The sequence below is a fragment of the Pipra filicauda genome, unplaced genomic scaffold (genome assembly GCF_003945595.2).
Source record: "Pipra filicauda isolate LSUMZ 115617 unplaced genomic scaffold, ASM394559v2 scaffold560_size303775_pilon, whole genome shotgun sequence".
Taxonomy (NCBI): Eukaryota; Metazoa; Chordata; class Aves; order Passeriformes; family Pipridae; genus Pipra; species Pipra filicauda.
This window is the reverse complement of record NW_024104710.1, coordinates 194398-221243: the sequence shown is the minus strand read 5'-3', so window position 1 is coordinate 221243 and position 26846 is coordinate 194398. Positions and strand designations below refer to the sequence as shown.

The 26846-nt window shown below is 41.8% G+C and overlaps 1 protein-coding gene across 1 annotated transcript in view; it reads left to right on the top strand.

Annotated features, from left to right (window-relative positions):
* Positions 1–11224, top strand: part of LOC120324502 — a gene marked incomplete at both ends in the record, with an annotated part of 42694 nt that extends 31470 nt beyond the window's left edge. The window contains 2 exon segments of the mRNA XM_039387427.1: positions 286–489; positions 10634–11224. Coding sequence (XP_039243361.1) covers positions 286–489; positions 10634–11224 — 795 coding nt within the window.
* Positions 11225–26846: the final 15622 nt, after the last annotated feature.

The window sequence follows — 26846 nt, the reverse complement described above, 5'->3', positions numbered from 1 at the left end:
CCAGTTATTTTCTAAGATCTCTGCTTTTCCTCTCTGTGGTAAATTTTGGAATTTCTACTTCTCATTTCCAGAAGCCTGAATTTTGACTTTTGGACCAGCTCTATTATCTTGTTGTCTGAAGTAGACAAATCATCATGATAAGAAAAGGAGCACCATGAAGGCGCACCATGAAGGCGCAGTGTGAACTATCTTTCCATATTCTTCCATGGGTTCATCTGACGTTCTTAGCCATTAGAATTTTAAAATCAGAATCAGACATCAGACATTTCCTTTACTTCCTTTTAGAGGAGATCTGCATGGGAAAGGCAGCTGAGATATGAGCAGGCACCTGATGCAAGGGGGAACTGCGACCTGCTGATCTGCCACCCTGCCACTCTCAGTGTAAGTGAAGAAGCAGATTTTGCCCAGACAACCTGTCCCAAGGAAGGCCAGCAGCAGCCATCAGCTGCAGCTCAGGCAGCCAGTGCTGGATTTGCCACCAGCACCATCGTATCCGGAGGGACCTATAGATGACTTGCACAGCTCATCTCTCAGAAGAAGCAAACAGCTACCTCATCTGGCTGCACTACTGATTCCACCTTGGTTCCTCCAGGGAAAAGGTGGCATCCCCCTTCAAGGCTTCCCATAGCTGCTCACAAGAAGCTGATGCAATCAGTATGCTAACCTTGAGAAGGGGCGTTTTTGGCAGCAGTCACCTCATGGATGGGGTCACCTCACTGTGGGGCAGAGACACCCAGTTACATACTCCGGTCCCAGTTTATTTTCTGCAAAAGGAAATCTTTATGTTGCTCCACTGCTGCTGTCCATTATGCATCCCAGAGGAGATGAGGGAGCTGTCAGCAGGCACTAAGTGGACTTAGAGCCAGTGGTGGCCATCTGGGGAGATGAGAAGATCCAGGTCTAGCTAGAGTCAGTCATAAGATAATTTTGGTCTTTATGATCATATGTCTGTGATGGGCATTACTCAGAGGTACAAGCAGTGCCAAATGAGGAGATACCATTATTGTGAAGCCCAAAACAATAAAAATAAATCCAGGTTTGAGGAGGGAGATGCACATGTTTCATCCTTGCCTAGACATGACTCATCAGTACTCTCCTCTCCATGTAGCCTGAGCAGCTGCCCCAGCACTTCCATCCCTCCCCCTCACTTACAAACTGTGTCGGCCATGAAGTTACAGTTGTATCACTTCCCCTGCACACACCTGGGTATATTGTGCATAGTAATTCAAGGACTACTGTTCATGGCTAGGCTTCGCGAATGAAGATTTGGGAAAGGCTCCATTCACCTTTGTTACAAGCACGCTGGTGGCTAATAAGGCCAGTACGAGACAGGCACGTCCGGTTGCAAAAGGCACAGCAGAAAGACTCCTTAGGTGGTATATTCTGCAAGGCACCATTCTTTCTGCGTTGTCTTTTCTCCTCAAGAGTGATCCTGCGTGCGTTCTCAAAAGCATCAGCAGCGTTATAGATGGTGTGTCTCCAGACCTCCCAATTGGAGGCCAGAGTAGACCAATGATGATGATCAATATGGACGAGGGTGAGATGTTGTTTCAGGGAGTCCTTGTATCATTTCTTCAGGGCTCCTCTCTTGCGGCAGCCGGTGGCAAATTCACCATAAAGCAAGATCGTAGGGAGGCGGTGGTCCTTCATCCTGGAGACATGCCCTGCCCAATGCAGCTGTGTTCTCATCAACATGGCCTCAATACTTGTGACTGCTGCTTGTTCTAGAACAGATGTATTGGTCACATAATCTGACCAGTGGATGTTTAGGATTGTGCAGAGACAGCGTTGATGGAAGCCTTTTAAGAGACGCAGGTGGTGGCGGTAAATGACCCATGATTCGGATCCATATAAAAGAGTAGACAGCACAATGGTTTTGTAAACACTGATCTTGGTACTTTTCTTCAGGTGTTTATTCTGCCAAATTCTCTCATGGAGTTTTCTGAAAGCTTTCGATGCCTTTGCTAACCTGTTGTCTATCTCTCCGTCAATCTTACCATCCGAGGAGATGAGGCTACCGAGGTAATTAAACTGCTGGACTGATTTGAGTTCTGATTGGCCAGTGGTGATGTGGGGATGATGGGGGACTTCCTGAGGTGCTGGTTGATAGAGAACTTCTGTCTTCTTTAAACTGATCTCCAGCCCAAAGAGCTCAGCAGCGTCTGCAAAGCAGGATGTTAAACGCTGCAGAGCTGCTCCTGTGTGGGCAACAAAGGCAGCATTATCAGCATAAAGCAGCTCCCGAACAAGGTGATTTAAGGTCTTAGTGTGGGCCTTCAGTCACCTTAGGTTGAAAAGGCTTCCATCAGTACGATATCGAATGTAGATACCGTCCTGATCATCGAGGTCTGCCATGGCCCTTTGGAGTATCATGCTGAAAAAGACTGTGAATAGGGTTGAAGCAAGAACGCAGCCTTGTTTCACACCACTGGTAATTAGAAAAAGCTCAGAAAGTGCATCACTATATCTGACTTGGCCGTGCTGCTCCTCATGAAGTGAAATGATCATTTTAAGGAACTTGGGGGGACATCCTAAACTTTCCAAAATCTGCCACAGACCTTTTCTGCTCACAGTATTGAAAGCCTTGGTGAGATCAACAAAGGTTACATAGAGACCTTTGTTCTGTTCCCTGCACTTCTCTTGCAGTTGTCTGAGAACAAATACCATGTCTGTGGTACTCCTGTTGGCTTTGAAATCACACTGGCTTTCAGGTAGAATTCCTTCAGCTATAGCAGGTATTAGTCTGTTCAAGAGTATTCTTGCCAGGATTTTGTCAGCAATGGAGAGCAGAGCAATACCACGGTAATTTGAGCAATCAGATTTATTTCCTTTCTTCTTATACAAAGTGATGATGGTTGCATCACGAAGGTCTGATGGGAGTTTGCCTAGTTCCCAACAGTGCACCACAAACTCGTGAAATTTAGCATGGAGTGCTTGGCCCCCATGTTTCCAGACTTCAGGTGGAATTCCATCAACCCCAGCTGCCTTGCCGATTTTCACCTACTGTATGGCCTTGATGGTTTCTCCTAAAGTGGGGGCAATATCCAATTCATTCTTCACCAACTGCTGTGTAATGCACTGAATTGATGAGTCTTGAACTACACGGCTAGTACTGAAGAGAGCCTGAAAGTGTTCAGACCATCGATTCAGAATGGAGGTTTTGTCTGTCAGAAGCGTTTGACCCTCTGCGCTGAGTAGAGGGCTTTGGACTTGGTATGTAGGCCCATATGCTGTTTTCAGGGCCTCATAGAATCCTCTGTGATCACCTGTATCTGCACATAATTGAGTTTTTTCAGCTAGATCGATCCACCACTTGTTCTGGATGTCATGAAGTTTCTGTTGGAGCTGCATGCAAGACGAAACGCTGCTTTTCTTGTGTGACAGGATGGCAGTGCAAGGTGTGCTTGATGAGCAGTTCCCTTCTCCCTCAACAACTCCTGAACCTCTTGATTGTTTTCATCAAACCAGTCCTTGTTCTCCTTGAAGGAGAACCCTAAAGATTCTTCAGAGGACTGCAGGATGTTGTTTTTAATATGGTGCCAAAGTGTTTCAGAAGAGGGATCTATAGAATCTATAGAATGATTTTCAAGCCTAGTTTGAAGATTTGCCTGGAATCTGTCTCTCATTGTGGCTGATTGGAGATTGTTAACTTGGAGTCTCCTCCTTGGGATACTGCCCCTTTTAGGTTTGAACTTAAGATTGAACTTAAGTTTGCAGCACACAAGTCTATGGTCTGTTTGGTATTCTGCACTGGGCATCACATGGGTGTGATGGACATCATGAACATCTCTCCGTCACACCAAGATATAATCAATGAGATGCCAGTGCTTAGATCTAGGATGCATCCAGGTTGTCTTTAGACTATTTTTCTGCTGAAAGATAGTATTAGTGATGGTGAGCTGTTGCTCCGCACAGAATTTTACCAGAAGTCGACCATTATCATTGCAGCTTCCAACATCCATGCTTGCCTAATACTCCTTTCCAGGCTTCAAAGTTCTTTCCTACTCTGGTGTTGAAATCACCAAGGATAATGATCTTATTCCTGCAGGAACCTTCTGGGTAAGGCGGCACAGGTCAGTGTAAAATTTATCTTTTTTGGCAGGGTCAGCTTGGAGAGTTGGGGCATATATACTAAAGAGGATAACATGTTGCTTGTTGTGGAGTGGAAGGCGTAGGGAGATAATGCGGTCAGAATGACCCGTTGGCAGATTTTTGAGTTTAGGAACAATAGAATTTTTGATCATGAAGCCAACTCCTGAAAGATGCCTTTCGGTTCTGGTTTACCTGACCAAAAGAGTGTGTAACCGGCACCTTGTTCTCTAAGGTTGCCTTCCTCATGGAGACGGACTTCACTGAGAACAGCTATGTCAATGTTGAGACGTGATAGTTCACGGGCAATTAGGGCAGAGCGATGCTCAGGGCGTCCACTATTTGCAGAATCAAGCATGGTTCTGATGTTCCAGCATGCGAGAGCCAGTTTGGTTACACCTTTGGAGGCAGGTGTAAGCCTTTGTCTCTTGATCTTTGTGTGACTGCTTTAGTAGAAGATGTCCGTTGGCCACAGTTAACCAACTGGGTGAAATGTGGAGATGAGCATTGTTTAGGCCACCTTTTCTAGGCCCCTCTCCGAGTGGAGCAAGCAGTGCTGTCCTTGAAAAGGCTGCCTGGTCGTTCAGGGTGCTGCCCCAAGAGACTGTCATCTCCAGTCAGTCTCAAATGACCAATATCCTGAACTGCCTGCATGCAGGGTTGGGTCTGCGGCTTCCAGTGCACCTTTCACCTGCCATTTCGACCCTTGCCCATTGCTACAGGGCTTTGTGAGTGTGGGTAAAACCTCTGAGCCTGCGCAGTGGATTTTTTTAGGTGAGACGCAGCATGCACAGAACTGGGCCCACCCTTTAATCCTGAGGTTCATCTGCCAGGGCTGAGTGAGCTTGGATGGTGGCAGCAAGGTCCTCAGGATGTACGTTTGATTGGAGTGACCTTCTCTTAGATGGATGGCCTTACAGGGCTAAGCGAGCTCCATCTGCCCCAGTTTGGGATTAGAGTTGTCCTTCTCCTAGGATGACTGCCAGAAGGCTAGTGGGCTCATCCTGCCCATGGATATATTGTGTCTGACCCTGTGGTTTTGACCTGTCTGGCATGGGAGACCCTGCCAAAGGCATGTACCATTGCCAGCATAGCTTGCAACCACATAGGGGCACACAGGGTTCTTTCCACTAAAGAGGATTCACTCCCCTACTCTTCTGCCACCCATCTATGCACAATCTCAGGGAAATACCCAGGAACATCCCTTTGTCCTGACCATCCATTCAGGACGCAGTAAATATATCCAAGACATACCGAACCTGGGCAGTAGCCACAGGTGAGTCAACTTGTGGGTTGGGTACTTCCGAAGGCCCCAGTGTGGCCAAGACCCCTCAACCCCCCCAGATGAACCCACTATCCACCCTGACCTTATCCTCCCCCCACTGTGTTACCACAGATCTTCCCATGCACTGCTCACCTGCAAAATACCATACACTCTATATGGGACTGCCCCGCCTGGCCTCCCCCCAGCCCAAGGACCCCCACAGCCCACCCAACATCCCACCCCTCCCACAAACCAAACCGCCAAACCTCTGCGTGCTCTGAGGTTCTCCCTCTTCTCTCCCATGAGGGCGCAGTCCTCGCTGGTGAAGGTCCCCCTCTCCTTTCTCCCTGCCGGGGGCAGCCCTGCGGACGCCTGGGGGCTGCCCTGGGGGCCATAAGCCCACGGCACACACCGGGGTGGCCATGCACCCGGCCGCAGCGTGCGGCGGGCGGGGGGAGAGACCCCGCGCTCCGGCCGCGGCGTGCAGTGGAAGGGGAGGACTATTGTTACACTACTGTTAAGTAACTTTTTGTCAGCAAATCAGGATGGAATTGGATCAGCTTTCACTGCCTGACCTCACAGCCGCACTACCCCACACTTAGAAACACTGCTTCATTTGCATCACAACTTTGATGCAACAAGGAATTATTATAACCATTTTATGGAGGCACAGAGTGATTAAGTTTGCTCAGAGTCAGCAACAGGATCCACAGCCAAAGTCATAAAACCTAAAATCCCACAACTTGAAAAACAGAGTTATCCATCGTCTGCCTCCTTGATAACTCTGATGCTACATGAGAGAGTTTCCACGGATGGTCGTGTTCCACCACTTCTTTCTAGCCTCAATAACTATTTCCAAGATTTGCAAATAATAGAATAGAAGAAGGGAAACATTATAGAACAGGTTTATCTTTAAGCTTAAGAACAACCTGCAGACTAATTACACAATAAAAGATCAGGGGATTATACAAAGTACCACATAACACATTGAAGCAGAAAGGAAAATAGTTTGAGTACAAAGGAAAATATTTCAAAATACAGCTACGGTCAAAGAACTACAAATAAATTTATTTAGAAGTATTTAATGGAAATCTTACAAAGAGATTTGATCACCCTGGAGATAGCCTCCTAGGGGAGTTTTCATGCTCCTCTAGCCTTTAAAAGTAGCCCTGAACAGGCCTTTAAGAAGAGAGTGAGGCATTTCAGTGCATTCCTACTGCTTCAAATTCCCCCACCTGTCACTGCTGGCCTTGACAGCACATGTTGTTCTGCAAGACACTCCCCAGTTCAAAAGAACAAGATGCCAACTCACTGCATAACTTCTCTCTCAAAAGATCAAGTTTAAGTACCCAGAAATCTAGTTTCCAAAAAGAATCTTAACCCCGAAGAAGGTATTTGCTACAGAGAAATGCATTAAAACTCAACCATAAGGCTCATTTTCCAGATTTATAGGATATAACTTAAAGCCTTCTACTGTTATACCACATCCGAGGAAAAACATGTCGCTTTCTCCCATTTACTTTACAATTAGAAACCATGTGAAATGAGAAGGATTTACGCATGAACTACACAATTTAAAAGTAAGTTGTCATGGTTTGAGAGCCCCAAAATCCAATTCCCTAGTCTAAGCCCCCTCCCATATCTCAACCCAATGTGAGATGGTTTTTTCCAGACAACCACATGAGACTCAAAATGGGGGAAAGGGAATATATATTACAATGACTGTACAAATAAATACTACAATACATTATATACAGTCTTAGCTATCTCTACCATGACATAAGTATTTACAAGGGATCAAATCTCTTCTCCCCTCCAAATAAAAGTCCAGGAGGGAAGAAGGAAAGATCCCTTCTTCAGAGCAGCAGTGTCTCTAAGGCAGTAGGTCTCTCTGTCTCTATGCAGCAGCTGTAACTGAATTGTTGTAGCTGGATCTCTGCCAGTACACACGAGGGGGTATCCAAGCCCCCTCGGCCACTCGTCTTCAAACGAGGGTCTTCCTCCGTGGGCTTCGTTTCCCAGGACAAAGGGTGCTATCACCACGTCATATCACGAAGCGCAGGGGTCTTTATCTTCAGAGGATTCAAGTTCCCTACAGAGCTCTGTGCTTTGTCTCAAGCAGCAGGGGGGGCCAAGGTCACCCTCCGCATTCTTCTCGGAGCTTTCCAGCTCCTCTCTGTAGTGCATCCTGCACTTCACCCCTCCTTTCTAGGACATGAAGGGTCTCCAAGGAGTTTGTTTTTTTTTTTTTTTTGTTTCAGTTCTTACCCCAACTCTGTCTCTGCAGAGCTAGTTCTGCTCTCTCTGCTGTTGCTGGCTCTCGTTCTCGGCTCTCTCAGACAACTCTGCGTCTTCTTTGGTTGGCTGCAAGCCACCTCTGCTGCTTTTCTTATCTGTTGGCTCTCTGCCATAGCCTCCAGTCAGTGCTGTTTCTGCCGCTGCTCCTTCTGCCTACTTACGGTGGAGAAAACTCCTTTGGTTTTCAGCTACAGGCACTTAGCTCAGTCTTACACTGTTCCAAGTCTCTGTAGCCCCCAGCTGGGGCTGGGGGGGAAAGCCCCCCCAGGGGCTCCTGCCCCTTCTGCTCGTGGCTTTCACAACATGGCTACTTCCTCAACAACAAACTACAACTACCTTCTCTTCCGTTCTGAATGTGATATGTTTATATTTTGCAGAAGCGCTCATTGGGTAAAACTTCAAAACTTCAAGGGTCACCACCCCCTGGGGTTTTACCATTTTATAACTTCAGGGGGGAAAACTGTTTCCTCCCACTACAACTCTCCACCTCCCGCTTTTGCGAAATATCAACATATCACAAAAATTTAATAAACTCTAATCAACATGCAATCTTCAATAAACTAAAATATAATCAAAATCTCTCTACTACACATCAATATAGCATTATCACAAACTTAACTCTACTCTTAGTACTTAACTTACATTACTATAGTCTTACTTTCTCTACAGTGGTACAGTCTGTGTTTTGTCTGGAAAACTCTTTCTGTTATAACAAGCATCATGGTTTTTATCTCTTTTTATTTAGATGGATCGCAAGCACCCTCTGCTACCAAAAATGTCATGGTTTGAGAGCCCCAAAATCCAATTCCCTAGTCTAAGCCCCCTCCCACATAAGTATAATGTAAGCAGAAGAGTTTCAATGTTCTTTTTCTTCCTTATAAACTGTATCCGATGTGTTACTCAGATTTTTTTGATCCAAATTATTTTCCTTGTGTTTTTAAGGGGCTAACCTCTTGCTTTGTTTCAATATAACTAGTACTTTCAAAAGATATTAAAAGTTTGCACCGTTTTTAATTGTCAATTTTTCTCTCTACACGAGAAAAATATAAGCTTCTGACCATTTTATATTTATTCTTTCTAACCCGCTGCTCTGCTCTTGTGAGACCCCACCTGGAATGTTGCATTGAGCTCTGGGGTCCAAGCACAGGAAGAATATCAGCCTGTTGGAGTGAGTCCAGAGGAGGGTCACCAAGATGATTAGAGGGATGGAGCACCTCCCCGATAAGGAAAGGTTGAGAGAATTGGGTTTGTTCAGCCTGGAGAAGAGAAGACTTCAAGGTAATCCAGTTGCAGCCTTCCAATCCCTGAAGGGAGCCTACAAGAAAGATGGAGAGAGACTATTTACAAGAGCCTGTATGATAGAACAAGGGGAAATGGCTTCAAACTGACAGGAGTAGGTTTAGTTTCGATACGAGGAAGAAATTCTTTACTGTGAGGGAAGGGAGGCACTAGAACATGTTTCCCAGGGAAGTTGCAGATGCCCCATCCCTGAGTGTGTTTAAGGCCAGGTTGGATGGGGCTGTAAGTAACCTGGTCTAGTGAAAGGTGCCCCTGCCCATGGCAAGGGGGTTGGAACTAGATGATCTTTAAAGTCCCTTCCAACACAAGCCATTCTATAATTTTATGATAAAAGTAATTTAATTATTCTGATAGATCTATCATTTTTAGGTAGTTATTATCGCACTTGGGTTATAAAAGGTGATATGTTCAGTCAAACGTTGTGTTACAGTGAATAGTGTCACTGCTGGGTGGACTTTATTGTTGAGAGTTTAGCCTGGTTGATCTCTAGTGATTCATGAAAATAAACTCATTATAACTTCCATAAGGAAACCATATATCACATGAAGGAACAAAAACCAAAGGAAGATGTAGCTGCAGCACCAGGGAAAATTGCTATAAATATAGACAGTAACTGCATTACATACTTCAGAGGAATAAGAAAACAGCAAAGCAAAAATACAGTTCTCTATGAAAAGAAACACTGTTATTAGGACATTTTCATAGGTTAAGAGCAAGGGAAAAAAGGGGAAGATAGATAGATAGATAGATGGATAGGCAGATAGATAGACAGATATAGACAGATAGAAAGAAAGATAGATAGATAAATAAACTATATTTCAAGGGCAATGAAATTTTGACAAATAGGATAAAGGTTCATTAACTGTCTCACTGTAGTTATTCTCTCTGAAGACAACTTTAAACTATTTATGGTCTAGAATTCAGAAACTTTTCTCTATGTCTGGATATCCACAGACAACAACAATTTCTGGAAAAACACTTCACAGTAGAACAACTAAGAAAAAACAACGGAAAAAATACCATAATCACTCTCCTTTTAGTGAGACTTCTTATATTTTTCTTCCTGAGGGATGAAAAATATCAGTGTATAAGATTTATGATGGAAAAGGAATACCACTTTCTGCACAATTTCACTGTTTAGGAGGTTCTGCAGTACCTGCAGAAATACATGCCCAGATGATGTAACTTACACATCCCCAGTATAACCTTCCTTCTTTTCCTGTGAGAAAGAGCTTTCTTTGCACTTTATTCCAGCTAATACCCGCTATAGCTGAAGAAATTCTACCTGAAAGTCAGTGCGGTTTCAGAGCCAACAGGAGTACCACAGACATGGTATTTGTTCTCAGACAACTGCAAGAGAAGTGCAGGGAACAGAACAAAGGTCTCTATGTAACCTTTGTTGATCTCACCAAGGCATTTGATACTGTGAGCAGAAGAGGTCTGTGGCAGATTTTGGAACGTTTAGGATGTCCCCCCAAGTTCCTCAAAATGATCATCTCACTCCACAAGGATCAGCACGGCCAAGTCAGATATGGCAACACACTTTCTGAGCCCTTTCTAATAAAGAATGGCATGAAATAAGGCTGCATTCTCGCTTCAACCCTATTCACAGCCTTTTTCAGCATGATGCTCCAAAGGGTCACGGCAGATCTCAATGATCAGGATGGTATCTACATTAGATATCGTACTGATGGAAGCCTATTCAACCTAAGGCGACTGAAGGCCCACACTAAGACCTTAAATCACCTTATTCGGGAGCTGCTTTATGCTGATGATGCCGCCCTTGTCGCCCACACAGAAGCAGCTCTGCAGCGTTTAACATCCTGCTTTGCAGACGCTGCTGAGCTCTTTGGACTGGAAGTCAGTCTAAAGAAGACAGAAGTTCTCCATCAACCTGCACCTCAGGAAGTCCCCCATCATCCCCACATCACCATTGGTCAGTCAGAACTCAAATCAGTCCAGCAGTTTAATTACCTCGGTAGCCTCATCTCCTTGGATGGTAAGATTGATGGGGAGATAGACAACAGGTTAGCAAAGGCATACAGTGCTTTCAGAAAACTTCATAAAAGAGTTTGGCAAAATAAACACCTGAAGAAAAGCACCAAGATCAGCGTTTACAGAGCCATAGTGCTGTCTACTCTCTTGTATGGATCTGAATCATGGGTCATCTACCACCACCACCTGCGACTCCTAGAACGCTTCCATCAACGCTGCCTCCGTACAATCCTAAACATTCACTGGTCAGATTATGTGACCAATACATCTGTTCTAGAACAAGCAGCAGTCACAAGTATTGAGGCCATGTTGATGAGAACACAGCTGCGATGGGCAGGGCACTTCTCCAGGATGAAGGACCACTGCCTCCCTAAGATCCTGCTTTATGGTGAACTTGCCACCAGCTGCCGCAAGAGAGGAGCCCTGAAGAGAAGATACAAGGACTCCCTGAAACAACATCTCAGCCTGGGCCATATTGACCACCATAATTGGTCTACTCTGGCCTCCAATCAGGAGGCCTGGAGACACACCATCTATAACGCTGCTGATGCCTTTGAGAAAGCACGCAGGATCACTCTTGAGGAGAAAAGACAACGCAGAAAGAATGGTGCCTTGCAGAATATACCACCTAAGGAGTCTTTCTGCTGTGCCTTTTGCAACCGGACATACCTATCTCGTATTGGCCTTTTCAGCCACCAACACGCTTGCAACGAAAGTGGGTAGAGCCCTTCCCAAATTTTCGTTTGTGAAGTCCAGCCATGATGATGATGATTCCAACTGTAATGCCCTAACTGTATTTTTATCTCCAAATCCATAACAGTATAGCTGAGAGCCTGCCTTCTGGTTTGCGGACTACTCACACATCTCTTATCTTTCTCTTTTCTTTCATTGTCCTGTGTTAGTTCTGCAGCTGCATGATATTACCACCATCCCAAGCATCTTCTACTGTCTGTCCCACAAGCACATTTCACCTTCTTGGTCACCAGCACTAGCAAGGTACTTGTTTGCTCAGTTATTCAGTAGTGGTTGACATCTTGCACTTTCTTCTAATTTGACATCAGGCATTTCATTATTTTCCCATCTTCCATGCAGAAATCCCATAGGTAAAAGTCAGTTGAGAATGATGCAGTTTCTCTTTTTCTCTCTGTCTCTCTCTTTTTTAAATCAGAATTCAAAAATCCTGGCAAATGCCATTGTTTTCACTGGACATTGAGGGGGTCATCTTTCAGCACTGTTTGTACAGAACTTTCCACTCAAGCCACAAAAGGATATCACTTACTTCATTTTGATAACACATCAACTGAAGAACAGTTTTCTCTGCCTACCTCAGATTTGCCTCCTTCTTACACGGGCACCTCTCGTGTCTGTGACACAGACCCATCAGGAAAATCTCATGGAACGGGACTCTCAAAACTGAAGTTGTTCTAATGCACAAGTCTCGGTGCTTGCGTATTAGCTTATTCCTTTTCCCATGGAGAGTTCAACATATTCTTACCCTATAGTTCCCCTCACTTTGTCCAGAGAATACAAAGTGTTTGTAGATCTCAAACACACGCATAGCATTTCTTCCCTAACCCTTTTTAAAACATTTGTCTTAATCGTGGATCTTTAATGTAACATTTTCATTTTTCAGGTAAAAGCATCATGAGCTGCCGTAATGATAGACCTCAGATGTCCTCAATAAATTCAAAGTGCTTTAGCTAGGATGTTCTCAGTTTCAACAACGTGGGTGTTTGGAATTAGCACTTGTCACATTTATCTTATGTTAAGAGTGGTTACAAATGCATCACTGAAACCATCACACTTTAACAAGCTGCCAGAACAGATTAGCGCTACCTAGCTTTTACATGCCATTTTAGATGTGAATCTCAAAGCACACTACAGAAAATGGTAAGTAACATGTCATTTAGCAGACAAGAGTGAGAGACAGTGTGGTTAAAAAGCCTACAAGAGGAAAGCAAAGCAGTGCCTCGCAGGGTGAGTAACATGCAGAGCAAGGATGCTCTCTGCCTGCCTGACAGCAAAGATTCAGAAACAACTTGGAGCCATGTGTCCAAAGAGCAGGGTTTCCATGCCATGTTATGGGTGTTGAACTCTTATTGCTGAAAAAGAATAAAGGCAAGGCACAAGGCTCCCTACAAGAACTCATTTCCACAGACTGGCCTTTCCCTAAAATGTTTTCTCAGTTGCTTTTTCACCAGATTTTTCCATTCTAGCACATTCCAAAGTCATATTTTGAGATCCTATTCAAACCAAATGCTACTGTTGAAACCACTTGAAAACTTCCCAATTTATATCTGAAAACTAAAGAACGACTCTAACCAAAACATGTTTTCATATGAAAATGTCAGTAACCATCTAAAACCGCAATGTATTTCTTTAGCAGATGATTAAAAACAAACTGGCTTTTAGCCAGTCAGTCTGCTGTGATCTACTCTATCTTCTTTCACTAGAGCATATTAAAGCCTTTTTTACTAATCATGCAGTATCTAGCATTGATAAAATACGGGTTAAGCAGCAGACAGATAAAAGCACATTCAAACATCCTTTTGATAGAATACAGTTTAGAAGGTGGCAACAAATAGCAAAACCTCAGTTTTCAGAAGTAAAAAGCTTTTAAAAATATTTAATTTTAAAACATCCTTGTGAGAAGACTGTGGTTTGAAGAAACAAAATTCCAACTGCATTTTTCAAGTAAGAGAAATCTGTGAAGCAGAGCTAGATATTCAAAACTGAATTTCTTGGCTACTTACAGTAGGTAGGGAGGAAATGCATAACATGCATAGAGGACCATGCTTAAGCATCTTTAAATTTCTATTTGTCTCACACGTTTGAAGACTACTCAAAAGGCATCTCAGAGAGGACCACAGCACTGCCTAACTTCTTTACATCTAACATCTTGCCTCAGCACCACTACCTCTGTCTCAGTGACACTTAATATTTGCTAAGGTTGGAGAAGGGATTGGTGTGACATAGCACAGGTTTTATGTTGCCTATCCTGAAGTCTTTTTCAACACTTTGAAGAGTGGATTCACGCTTCTTCAGCCATATAACATGGTTTAGAAGTAACTGGAATGGGAATTAAAATTGTAATTTGCATATTTAGGGTACAGTGCCCAAAACATAGAGTGAAAAACACTTTGAGATCTACTTTTGAATTGTTGGGCTTTCACGGCAATGGTAGAATTCAAAACAAAACATATTTGCCACTTAAAATTACTCAAAGTATTATGAAGAAAGGAGCAAGAGAGAGATAAATTTTCAAAGGACTACAAAAAGTTTTTAAAACATATCTCATGATATTACATGGGGCTTCTAGTTTGAAGATTTCCTGTTTATATTCTCCTTGTAGGTAAGTCTTCCCAGTTAGCTCATGTTCCCTTGTGATGCATCCTTTGTACTCAAGATGGTTGTATTCCCTCCTGGCTTCTCCATAGTGAAACCCAGTCAGGAATAGTGAGCACTAGGAAGAAAAGGAACCTGAGGACACAGAATATTGCAGATCTGAGAATATTCTCAATAATAGATTTTCTGTGGAAAAGATTACAAGTTTTTTTAAAAAAAATTCAGATTTTCAATTAGCCTTAGTTACAGACAGTAACTTCCTTTTTATTGGTAGATGGCCCCAGATATTCTAAGAAAATTTCTAAAATTAATCATTACAACAACAAATAACAAATTATCTAATTAGACAGTGATACAGAAGAAATACACATTTCTAAAGGAATTACTTTGCAAGTAAGCATATTAATATATTTCTTATACTACAATTTTCAATTTGCCAGCCTGACAAATAATACACATTGAGAGAAAATTATGGATTTTGGTGTCCAATTAAGGTTCTGTCCCAATCTTGATATTTACTATATATACACACAAGGGCATGGAATAAGTGGAATCATTCGATAAATCACACTTACATTCATAGCCAGAGTATTCAGCATGTTATATTAAGCAATAGCTATCAAAGCAGTAGTAAAGATAGCTATTGATATTTCTATCTGTGTATTAGTTGGTTTAATCATTTGTTGCTGGGTGAAGGGTTTTTTGTTTTGAGTTACATAATGTAATTTAGTTTTTACAACACTGAGAAACTGGAAATAATGCCGTAGTTTTTGGCTAAGAAAGGAACTCTCTGCATTGTCTAGAGGAAGAGCTGAAAAAGATAAGAAGAAGAATGTGATATTCAAAAGATTTAATGGCACATAAGAGGGTACTCAAACCAACCCACTCAACTTTTTTTTTTTTTTTTTTGTTAAAGTGAATGGAAAAAACAACAAAAGTGTTCACAAGGACAGTGCAAGATTATTTATTTCAGCAAACACAAGAGTTCACAGCCATCTTATTTCCTGAACTAATAATTGGAAAATAGTGTATTCTAGAAGCAATTCCTAAAGCCCTCTACATCTTTGCAAGACAGAAGAGGGTAGGGAAATTTCAGTGACCCATATAAAAGAAATACAGTCAGTAAAATTACTAAAATGATACTCCAGGGATTACTATACTGAACAGATGTTAGATTTTTTTTTTTCTTAGAGGATGAAGGTTAAGAAAAAGTGGTTTCAGGCTCACAGGATAACATTGATGCTACTTGCTGAGTTACAAGCTTCATTTTTCTTTCTGCGCCCTAGGTCCAGAAATATCCAACTTCTTATTCCTAGTTTCTTCTTCATACTCTCCAGGCTGCTCATTGTTTTTCCTTATCAGTTTCTTGAAATCCTATTTGAAATTATTAGAAAGACATTATTTTTCAGTTGAACTAGAAATTGGAAGCATTATTCCATAGAGAAATGACAAATTTAGTCTCTATCACAAAGGAAAAAAAAAAAGGAAATTAAAAGATAATTATGTGCACTTTGTTTGTCAAAAATACCTTTTCCTCTGCTTTCTTTAAAAAAATGTTCAGTGCATGCTTTCAACTGAAGAGTAGCACTTCAAACAACAAAAAATTCAATCAGTTACTACCAATTCTAAAAGTCTCAATGCATAGGAGACTAAAAAAAAGGTTAACACAAATCCCACAAAAAATATCATGAATTAAAAAAACTTGCCTTCACAGGAATGTAACCATCTAAAACAGCCAAGTAGTCAACAACAATCACTCTTCTTCAGTTTCTCCTCTCTCCCTGCATAAAGAAACCCAGCCCTTTACCAAGTGCCCTCTTTTCTTCTCCATCTCTCTTCCCATTGCCTTTCTTTTCAAGAGCCATTTAGTTCTAGTTCAAACCTGTTTAAGCAAAGCTTGGGGTATGCTGCAGAGTCACACCTGAGGCTCACTGCCTCCAGATACATAGCCAGGACAAGGTGAGCCTCTTTTTTGTTCAAAATTATTTTCAAAGCCGTAACTTTTAGCAGAAAATTAGGTAACAATAAGGGTGACCCTTTATTTATATTTTCCCCTTTTTTAAGCCCTTCCACACCTTGGTGAAAGGATACATATGGGGAAGGAATCACAGAATATGCTGAGTTGGAAGGGACCCGCAAGGATCATTGAAGTCCAACCCTTAGCCCTGCATGGGACCATCCCTAGAGTCACACCATGTGTCTGAGAGTATCACCCAAACACTTGAACTGTCAGGCTTGGTGCTGTGACCACGTCCCTGGGGAGCCTATTCCAGCACCCAACCACCCTCTGGGTGAAGAATCCTTTTCTGATATCCAACCTAAACCTTCTCTGACGTTACTTCAGGTCATTCCTTCTGGTCCTGTCACTGGTCACCACAGAGAAGAGATCAGTGCCCGCCCCTCCTCTTCCCCTCACGAGGAAGTTGTAACTGCAATGAGGTCTCCCTGCAGTCTCCTCCAGGCTGAACACATCAAGTAACCTCAGCCACTCCTCACACAGCTTCCTCTCAAGGCTCTTCCCCATCTTCACTGCCCTTCTTTGGACATTCTCTGAGAGTTTAATATCTTTTTGCACACAATATTCAAGGTGAGGCCCCCCCAGTGCAGAGTAGAGTGGGACAATCCCCTCCCTTGACTGGCTGGTGATGCTTGGCCTGATGCCCCCCAGGACAAGGTTGGCCCTCCTGGCTGTCAGGGCACTGCTGACTCGTATTCAACTTGCCTTCAACCAGGATCCCCAGGTTGTGCTTTCCAGCATCTCATTCCCCAATCTCTACATACATCCAGGATTGCCCCACCCAAGGTGCCCCATCCCAGGTGCAAAATCCAGCACTTTCTCTTGTTGAACTTCATCTGGTTGGTGATTGCCCAGTCCTCTAATTTGTTGAGGTCTCCGTAGGGCCTTCTTGAGGGAAGTTTGATGCCACATGCCTATGCTCCCTGGGTAGACAGTGGCTCAAAGCCAAAGCAATCACCAGAAGTGGCAGACACTGGATTTTGGCTTTCTGGCATCTGGGAAGAGGTGTTTGGCAGCACTCTGGTCATTTCCATGTCCCCCGCTCCTTAGCAATTTTAAGGCAAGTTCTTCTCATTTGTGGAAGAGCAGTTTCTAGATTCCAGAACTTCCTTATGTTCCTTCATGTCTCACGTGAGGCAACAGCAGTCACATAATGAGTATATTAAAAACCATTTTAAGATTAGGAAGAGTTAATTGAAGTATTTAAACAGTTCATACTCCTGTTGATCCTGGGAGTGGCACCACCCTAGCCTGCTTTCAGATATTAAACACAATCCATGCAGGTCATTTCTGCATTGAATGTAACAATAAATATTTAATATGTATTCCCATTATTATACATATCACATATATTTCTGGCATTACTTAGTGTTGGTTTTGTCAAATGCAGCTAAATAACATCATCAATCACTATCATATCCTTGTTCCCCAGTTATTACATATTTACTGCACAATAAACGTTCTTGCCTTTTGCCTTATGTTATCTTCAATGAGAAGTACAGTTGCAATTAGCAAAAAACTTGTGAAAGCAGAGCCAAATGCATCAAGCTTTGGAAAAAAAAGAGCTAAAGTAGTACTGATGCGATTCAGCTTCCATTCTAGGGGTTGACAGCTGTGTAAGATTGCCTTTCAACACAGTGAGAATAAGTATTTCCCCTCCTCACTTGTACTGAGTAACCCACAGATGTAATTTATGATGGATTCACAAACAAATTGGTCAATGGTTCAGTACAAACCAAACATAAGCAGACACATTTCTAAACCCATCCGTCATGCTGCTTACACAATCTGTTGATCCATTGAACAAATATATGTTGAAAGATTAGGTGGGAGTTGACTGCCAACCAGTAAAATAAATGTAGACTAGACTAATTTTCTGCCTGACTTAACACTTAAGGATTGTATTATAGGGGAGGGGGAGGGAATTCCAGCCACCTAGATCTTTGGAATGAGATTACCCTTCTAAGGACCTCACACAGAGGTCCCTACCACCCCTCTTTCATGTACCGAACCATCTGTTTTCTGAACAAAATTGCTAGGCAAGTGAACTGGTATTCAAGGAGTACTAATTCTAGCTATTCAGGTGTTTTTTTTTCCCTGTCAGAAGACAAAAAAAGAAGAAGGATGAAGTTGTATGGGGTAGAGTTGTAAGTTAAAAGAGTTAGATGTGCTGTCATGGTCTTTGTAATACTGTTGTTTCACAACAGAGTTGCAGCTACCAAGCCAGAGACAAAACTGAAGATCATTAAGTGGGGAAAAACACTCATGCTGCCTAGGGCCATCCCCTGGCATACAGTAAACCTAGTCTTTACTCAGTTGCTTTTTGGTGACAGTTCCTCTGAAAGCAGCAGCTTTCCTACAGGAAGGCTCTTTGAGTTTTGTCAGAAAAATCCTTCACCAAAAGGATTTTGTTTTTTGGAAGCTGTGTCCAACAACTGTACTTGAAGCATAATTTTTTGAGATTAGAAATAGTACCTAGAGGGAAATGATCTTTTTTTATGACTTGTGCTTCCCATAATACCTGGGAAATACTGGCATCCCCTGCAAAAAGGGCTCCTGAAAGTTTAGGTGGCTGAGCTGACAAGAGTTTCAACAGATTTAAACCATCTCAGGTAATTCAGCATCACAAAGCATTATCTTTTCTAACAAACAAAAAAAAATTCCAACATAAGAAGAAAGTTTCTCATGTATTTTTACAACACTCTGAGATGCAATTCCGATTATTTCAGGCAGATCTGCAACACACCCCTGAAGAGATTTTGAAAATAAAATAGATACAGCTATTTTGTCAGGAAGACCTGGTTTTCAGAAATATGGCATAGAAAATGTGATAAAATTCCAGATTCACTTAAGTCAGTGACAACATTTCTGCAAGTTTCAATGTATCCATGTTTTCACAAGCTTACAAAAAACCCCCTGTCTTTCCATGGTGTGTCCAAAGTTTGAATCCCATATGCTTCTGGGGATGTGTCTTACAGTAATGATTACAGCAACCTATACCAGATGTATATCTTGTGCTCCTAGGTCTACTTGCGGTATCTCAGAGCCTTCCGTCCCTGAAATACCTGAAATGTACTTGTAAAGATTTTGGGGCAAGTGACAATTTTCTAAGTGTCTTGATTCTAACCTCCAACTCTTGCTCCATTTCTCACACAAGAGAAAAATTCTCAGGCTGGACATGAATATCACTACAAAATCCCTTGTCCTGCAATATTCTCTTGGATCAACACTGGCATGTTCCTTTGAGTGTTTTGCTACCTCACAAATAAGAACAAAAACCTTGGAATCATCAGTGCCTTGTATTTCCCTTGTATTACAGGAAAGCTATTCTTTCAATTTATTTTTTTTCTCCAAGCAAAAAAGCATTTATAGTGCTCACCTAGACTACATCTTCACCTTTCCGCCAGTTTGTTTAATTTATGTTTTCTAAAGAAGATCCTAGAGTCTTTAGCACAGGATGCCTTTTTGTGTGGATCCTATGGAGTGCTGATTCCTATTGGACACTACTGCAACACTGAAAGCAGCACCTCAGAAAAGTAAGTAAGCTCATTGTACCAGGTGCAGTAAACACTGTCCAAACGCTACTATGGTTGATTGCATCTCTCTGTCTCATGTGCAAACACTAGTCTCTGAATATTTAAGTTCAAATTCATTGTAGAAATGGAAGTATCTTACAAAACAGAAAAGGTTTTGCTTAATAATCACCTAATATATATGATAGCAAACCCAAGCATACTCATGTTGATGGCTTGGTGTTTTCTTGGGTTTTTTCTTTTATACAGATGGAACTTTCTTCCTTCACTAGTAGTAGGTATTACATTTTCTTTAAAGATCTATCAGAACCAACTCGCATAAAAACATTTCATTTAGGTTCTCAGAATTGCTTCAGCTTTAGCCTACTTTTATTAAACAACTAAATAAGAACATCTGTCCCAAATTTTGCATACTTTTGGCAAATCTTTGAAATAAGTTAAAAAAAAAATTCAAAACAACAAAAAGGTACAGGAAGAGAACCTGGAGACATGGGTAGATAAAGACATCTAGCATACTTAGGACGAATAATTCTTATTGAATAAGTGACCCATCCATGATAGGAAGAAGGCAGATATTCTGGCTGAATATATTACAAATACAGCTCCATGTTATTCAAACATCTAGATTAATCCCCGACAAAACACAGTGTATTAGCTATCTCTAGATACCCTAACCCTAATTCACACTGTTGTACATTTGTGTAAATAAAAAAAAAGAAAATAAAAAGGGAAAGAAAAATTAGAGGAGAAAAACAGAATGGGGGGAAAAAAGATAGAATTGTTCAGTAGATTAAATCCTTCAAAAATTAAATAATCAGGCACTTGAGATTTGTTTGGCAGTCCCAGGCTTTTTAACCTAGCTGCTAAAATTATACTAGAAAAGAAAGCTACAATATGGTTCTAATGAATTCACTGGAAACAGTTTGCATCTTAAAGAAAACATAAACTTGACTGTCTAGATGAAGTTACGGCAGATTGCTGAGTATTTTTCTTCCTTTAGTCCCACATATATGAGTAGCAACATCATATTTGGCACAGCAGTAACCTGTGATAAGCTCCATGGCTCTTTTGAAAGCCTGCTCCAAACTTGTGTAATTGAATGGTAATTGTCATGAAAAATGACAGACAAGGAAAGCCTTATTTTGTAGTTTCCTTTGCTTAAGATAGCTTCTACTATTGTTCTTTCTTTTCATGATGCCATAACATACTCAGCAAGTAGCATTTACCAACAGCTAAGTCAGTATGTCTGACCACTTAGTGTCTAAAATGAGTATTGGACACCAAACAAAAAAACCAACCCAAGACAAAAAAAGTACCTGCCCATAAGACCCATGTTATTGATGAGGAACTAGGAATGCAAAATATGCATAGTTCCGTTCTCCTCAAGATAGATGGGTGTTTCAGTTTTTATTCCTACTCAACTGAAAGGAGGAACACACAAGCTATATTTTTTATATTAGAATTAACAAATAGCAACACAGAAACCAACAATTAAAAGTACACAGACAACACATAAGAAGTGCTAAGCAGGAAGGAAAGGTTCAACAGCTACTGAAGTAGCCCAGTTCCCCATTCAGCAAAAGGTGTTTGCTCTTCACAAAGCACATCAAATTTACATACAACTTATAAGCAGGCCAGGCATATAAAATCCTTTAGATTTTCTGCCCTGCTTGTAGATGAATTTGCCAGCTGCTAAAACCAAGAATTTTACAGTCTGTTCCTTACAGTGTACAACACAAAGACTTTGAAGCTTCAAACACAATTAAATTAAATTTTTCTATGATAACAAAAAGAAATCCTGTTTGAAATACAGGAAGTTGAGAATCAAGTTTTTCCCAGAGAGTGAATCTTGTAGCATTAAAATACCCGACTCATCGGAAGGTAAGCAGTAGCAAGAAGAATGTATTATGTCTTGAGAATGCACAACAGATCACCCCTGATTTCTGTTTACACTGCAGTGAGACTTGAAGCTCCTGAGCAATTTGTTCAGCTGTGCCTACAAGCCACATTATGTGCCACATTTTATCTGGTAGGCCACATTTTATCTTACCATCGATATCCTCACATAGTTTTTGTTCTGTGGTCATCACACTGGAAAAATAATGTTTTTCAATTGCCTTACACTTGATAACTACCAAACATAATCTGTGCATCTCATTGCCATGGTAGAGTACACGATGTCTAATTGGACAAGAACACAGTGGATTTTACAATAGCTGAAGCTACAAGTTGCTGCATAAGGAGCAAGAAGAGTAGCTCTATTAGGATCTCCACTGGTCCATCACACTGAATTTGGACACGTGCATATCTGACAGCACCAACAGTAGAGTTGAGTATTCCCAGGTTTTCCCAGTAAGCCTGCTCAGAGGAAGATGGCCATGAAAAAATTGCTATCCTTGTGAATTCATGTTTTGTATTATCACTAGCCAAACTCCTTCTAGTGTTCCAAGTTCATTCCAGTGTTCCTGTGACTGACTGCTCAAGTTATACAAAGAGCTCTTAGGATAACTTGGACACAATAAGAGCACACGAGAGTTTTTTAGTGCTTTGTAGTTCACCCGAAAATAAGTCTTTCTCCATGAAGTCAGTGCTGCATGCAAGTTCTGTGCTTAAAGTTAAGGAGAAATCATTTCAGCTACTGCATGGGAGGGTTGATCTATATACAGAAGAGCTTCAATCATTCTCAAGGATGGAAATCACAATGGCATTTTTAAGGTAAAAATTTCTTCTTCATATAATGTAATGGCAAATAAAATGACATGATTTTACAGGCCATTCAAGAGTGAGCCATAAACATGGAGGAGTTAAAATAACCATTTCTTTTTTTCCCCACTAGGGAGAAAGAACAGTCCCCAAATTGTTTTGCCCCATTAAACTATTTCTGCCAGACAGGACAATGCACAGCCAAAGGAGAAGAGGCAGCAGTCCTAAAGAAGAAGAGGCAACAGACCTTAAACTGACTGCATTAAAAAAAAAAAAAAAGTCATAATGCAAAAGATTAGGCACTGAAACATGTTGACCAGTATCTCCATTCTTAGAGTTAAGCAAAACCCAACTGGACAGGTGTCAGAGACTGAAATGGTTAATGACTTATGCATTCTAGGAGACTTTTGCAGGCTTTTGACTTGCATTATACCTCGGATGGACAGTTGGGTCCATCCCTCCCTCCAGTAAAGAGCCAAGTTTGCAGGCTTTTGACTTGTATTATACCTCTGATGAGCAATCGGGCCCCTCCCTCCCTCCAGTGCTGAAGGTGTGAAGCCCTGAAAAGGCAAGAAGCCAAGCTCGCAGGTTTTGACTGTTGATACCTCCGATGAGCAATCGGGCCCCTCCCTCCCTCTGCTAATCTTGAAAGGCGGGAACCAGGTCAGACACAAAAAAACTCTGCGCAGGCCCAAGGAGACGCTGAGGCTCGAGGCACGGCCCGTGACACTGACCATGGATATAATAACTCGTAACTTCTTGGAGTGTGGGGGCTTCCCTCCTTCACCCCCAGCAGATCAAGGCCACCACTTCAACTGACAGACATGGAAGCAGCAACTATCAAGTGTCATCGCTGGACCCCGTGGGCGGTGACTGTATACATCTGTCCACTCTCAGCTTTTCTCTCCCTTACTCTCCCTTACTCTTATCCTGCCTTTCTCTCCCCTATGCATTTTCTCCCCCCCCCAAAGGTTATCTCTATGTCACATTGTTATATGACAACACCCAAAATGCTAGCATACCTGTTGATACAGAATTGTTAAAATAAACCTTGCCAGTATATGTTTTCAGACACCGATTATTCAGTGCCGTTTCACTCTAATCCACCTCAAGGGAATTATTGATAAAAACCTGGGTTACACCCCCCTCCCCTTTTCCTGAGACGGGTCGTAACAACAGATCCTAAGCAACCTAACTTAACTTTGAAAAGGAGCTAGCAGGAGGCAAGAAGACTTTATGATAAACATCAGCATAAGGATTATGTTTCCTCCTTGTTTTTACTAAAGTGGTCATGAATAGAGACTAGGAAGCAAGAACAAGAAAATATGAAGGCAGAGGCCTACACTAAATAAATGAGATAGTTTCATGGCATGAATAAAAGAGAATTGGCTGAAAATTGACTACATTTTAGCAAAGACTGACATAGGTGTATAATTGAGGAGACCTATAGCGGGTGTGCATGTGCCATGCTCCCCTTGGTGGAGCAAGTAGGTCTAAAGAGAAAGCTTTTTTCCAGTCAATTGTTTTGATTGTGGTGCTTTGTTCTGGTTTTGCGGTGTTTTGGAGGGTTTTTTTGTTTGGTTGTTTTTTTCCCAATAAATTTCCTGCTAGATATGCCTGAATTGGTAGCTATGAGATGACCTCCCTTGATCCACAGCAGGAAATCAAGCACATATTTATTGCACAACATGACATTCATTGCAAAGCTAATAGAAATAACAAAAAAGCTCCTTCTTCCAGTACAACTAGATACTAACCACTGTAGCCTCCTAAGCTGCAAACACCCAGCAGACTGGGATTTAGGACCATTTCTAACTAGTTTCATCTGAAAAGATCAGTCCTGATTTACCCAACCCACACACCACACAGGTTCCTCGGGACTGGATAAGAGACAAATGGATATTTTGCTTGTGTGGAATTCCAAGACAAACAAAAAACGAAGGAGGAAAAAAAAAGAGCAGAAGAGCTAGAAATGTTAGGAAGGTCTTTCAAATCCTCCCCATTTCCAATCAGAGATATTGAAAAAGGAAATGCTTCCTTTAAAAAGCTCAAAACTGCAACAGAAAATAAATCAGTGAAAGTAAGATCAAATTAAAGCTCTTCCTCTGGACAGGGAAAGTTGATTGCTGTAGGATACTCAGACAATTGCTCAGAACTGAAGCTGCTCTTACTGTTTAATTTCTGTTTTCTTTCATTTTGCTTTTGTAATGTTTCTTCAGATTGGCGTAGCAGCAAGCTACCTCCCAAGGAGCTAGATAAACAGTCAAATAACTGTCAATGTTTTACTTTTGATTGAACGTCTTGCTTGAGGCATATTTTCAGGCTTTGGATGAAAGCATGGGAAATTGCTATTGTAAGTGTTAGAGTTTTAAAAGTAGTGTAGTGGTGAAGATACTTTGCTACAGTACATATTGTGGAACATTTCGAAGCAACATGGTAGAACACTATCCTGCCATTATATATGAGAATAACAAGACTCCCATAGACCCCACTTTTAAGGATTTCTATAATAGCAGACCTAGAAAAGCAACAGTGATTTTGAATGATACTTGCAGTTTTCTGTATTATTTAAAAAATTTAGAGAGCAAAGAATTTTCAGTAAGATTGACAAAGGATTTTATATTTCTTTTGGCGATTGAAATTGTAAATGTCATACAGTGCTCAGCACTTTGTGACACTGGCCCGTATTAGTTCCAAAACAGGAGCTAGTAATGTCACACTGTAGTTGTCCATGTTGAAAAAGGCAGAGGCTTCATCTGGGCAAACACCTCATCTGTTTCCTGTGCTATATGCACATTCCAAAGTCTTCAGCTTGACTGATCAGGACTTAATAATCAACATACTTGTACTGGGTATTTTCAGTCTTTTCTAGGTATTGTGTTCCTGAACAGGAAGATAAAATTCCCTACAAGTAAGATGTTTTCTTTGGAACAGAGAAGAGGACCTCTGATGGTACTTATATACATCCTACTTTCATTAGAACACTTGCCAGCAAGCTGTCTCAAACGAGAATGCTGAAGTCTTTGCCAAAGGCACATTATACCTTAACCACAGTTCTTAGCCATCGCTTGGTTGGATAAGACCATTTCTCAGGAACTTATCAAACATGCAGATAAATATTTACTTGGTCATTTGCTCTTCCACTGCCTTATTTCCTAAGGATGCTGAGAAAAACTCAAAACAACCAACAGTGTGTCCTGGCTTAGCTATATTTGGTTGAACACAAATGCAATAATTCCACCCAGCTATCTTCAATCAAGTAAAAAGTCTTACCTTTTTGGCGTTACATCTTCATTAGTGCTCAAATGTGCTGTTTCTAATGTATCTCCATTTCTTCTGTAAATGGAAAAGTCTTCCTTGCTGGCAGAAAAACAATGTTCTTTTCCAATCAAATCCATCCTTTCCCGTAAACAAGCCCCAGATAAACCAGTCCTTCGCCCTGGATGGAGAGAGGCAGCAGAACCAGGGTGTACAATTCCTTCCCCTCAGATGCTTCGAACCCACTGCAGAGTAGACTGCTGCAGGGAGGTGAGGGAGATGAGAAGTTCAGTGTTAAATTAGTGGACACCCCACAAGTGGAAGCAACCACAACAGACCAAAGACTTGATGTCACCCCGCAAACTCCTTTGAGGTCTTTTTCTTCACTTCTCCCTGGACCACCTTGGACAACCCCAGACCCCAAACAACATTTAGTGACGGGCCTGTAAATTATTTATTCAGAATTTTTTTGGCTCCTCCTCATCCACAAGAGATTTATTTATGCTACATACATCTTTTGATCCCAATTTCCCACTTCTCACACTCTCCTCCCTTGAATTTCTCCTGGTGACCGTTGTCCCAGCAGGCCACACACATGAGACCCCCTCCCTCACCTCCCCATCCCTCAGCTCCTTGCCCAATGCCCCAACCCAAGCCCTTTCCCAAGCACCACTGGGATGGCTGTGCAAGCCAGAGGACAAACTACAGCTACCACCTTGTATGCACACTGTTGCTTACAATCCACTGCCACGAATTTAATGGAGGTCCACCAGGATGTGGCACCTGTGCCCCTCCAAACCCTTGATGGCCCTTTCTTGAAGGCCAGTGGCCTCTCTCAGCTCACAGTCCAGCACGAAATAAAAACTGGTCAAAAGGGAGGCTTTGCTCTTCATCTTCCTCCCCTCCTCTTTATTTCAAGTTGACCCCACACTGTCCCAGCACTAAAAGCCTCTAGAAGGGCTGTAGTCATGTTATATGCCTTCTTAGTGCCCTTTTATAAGCAGGAAGATGAGTCTTCATTAGAGTAAAATAAAAACTTTAGGGT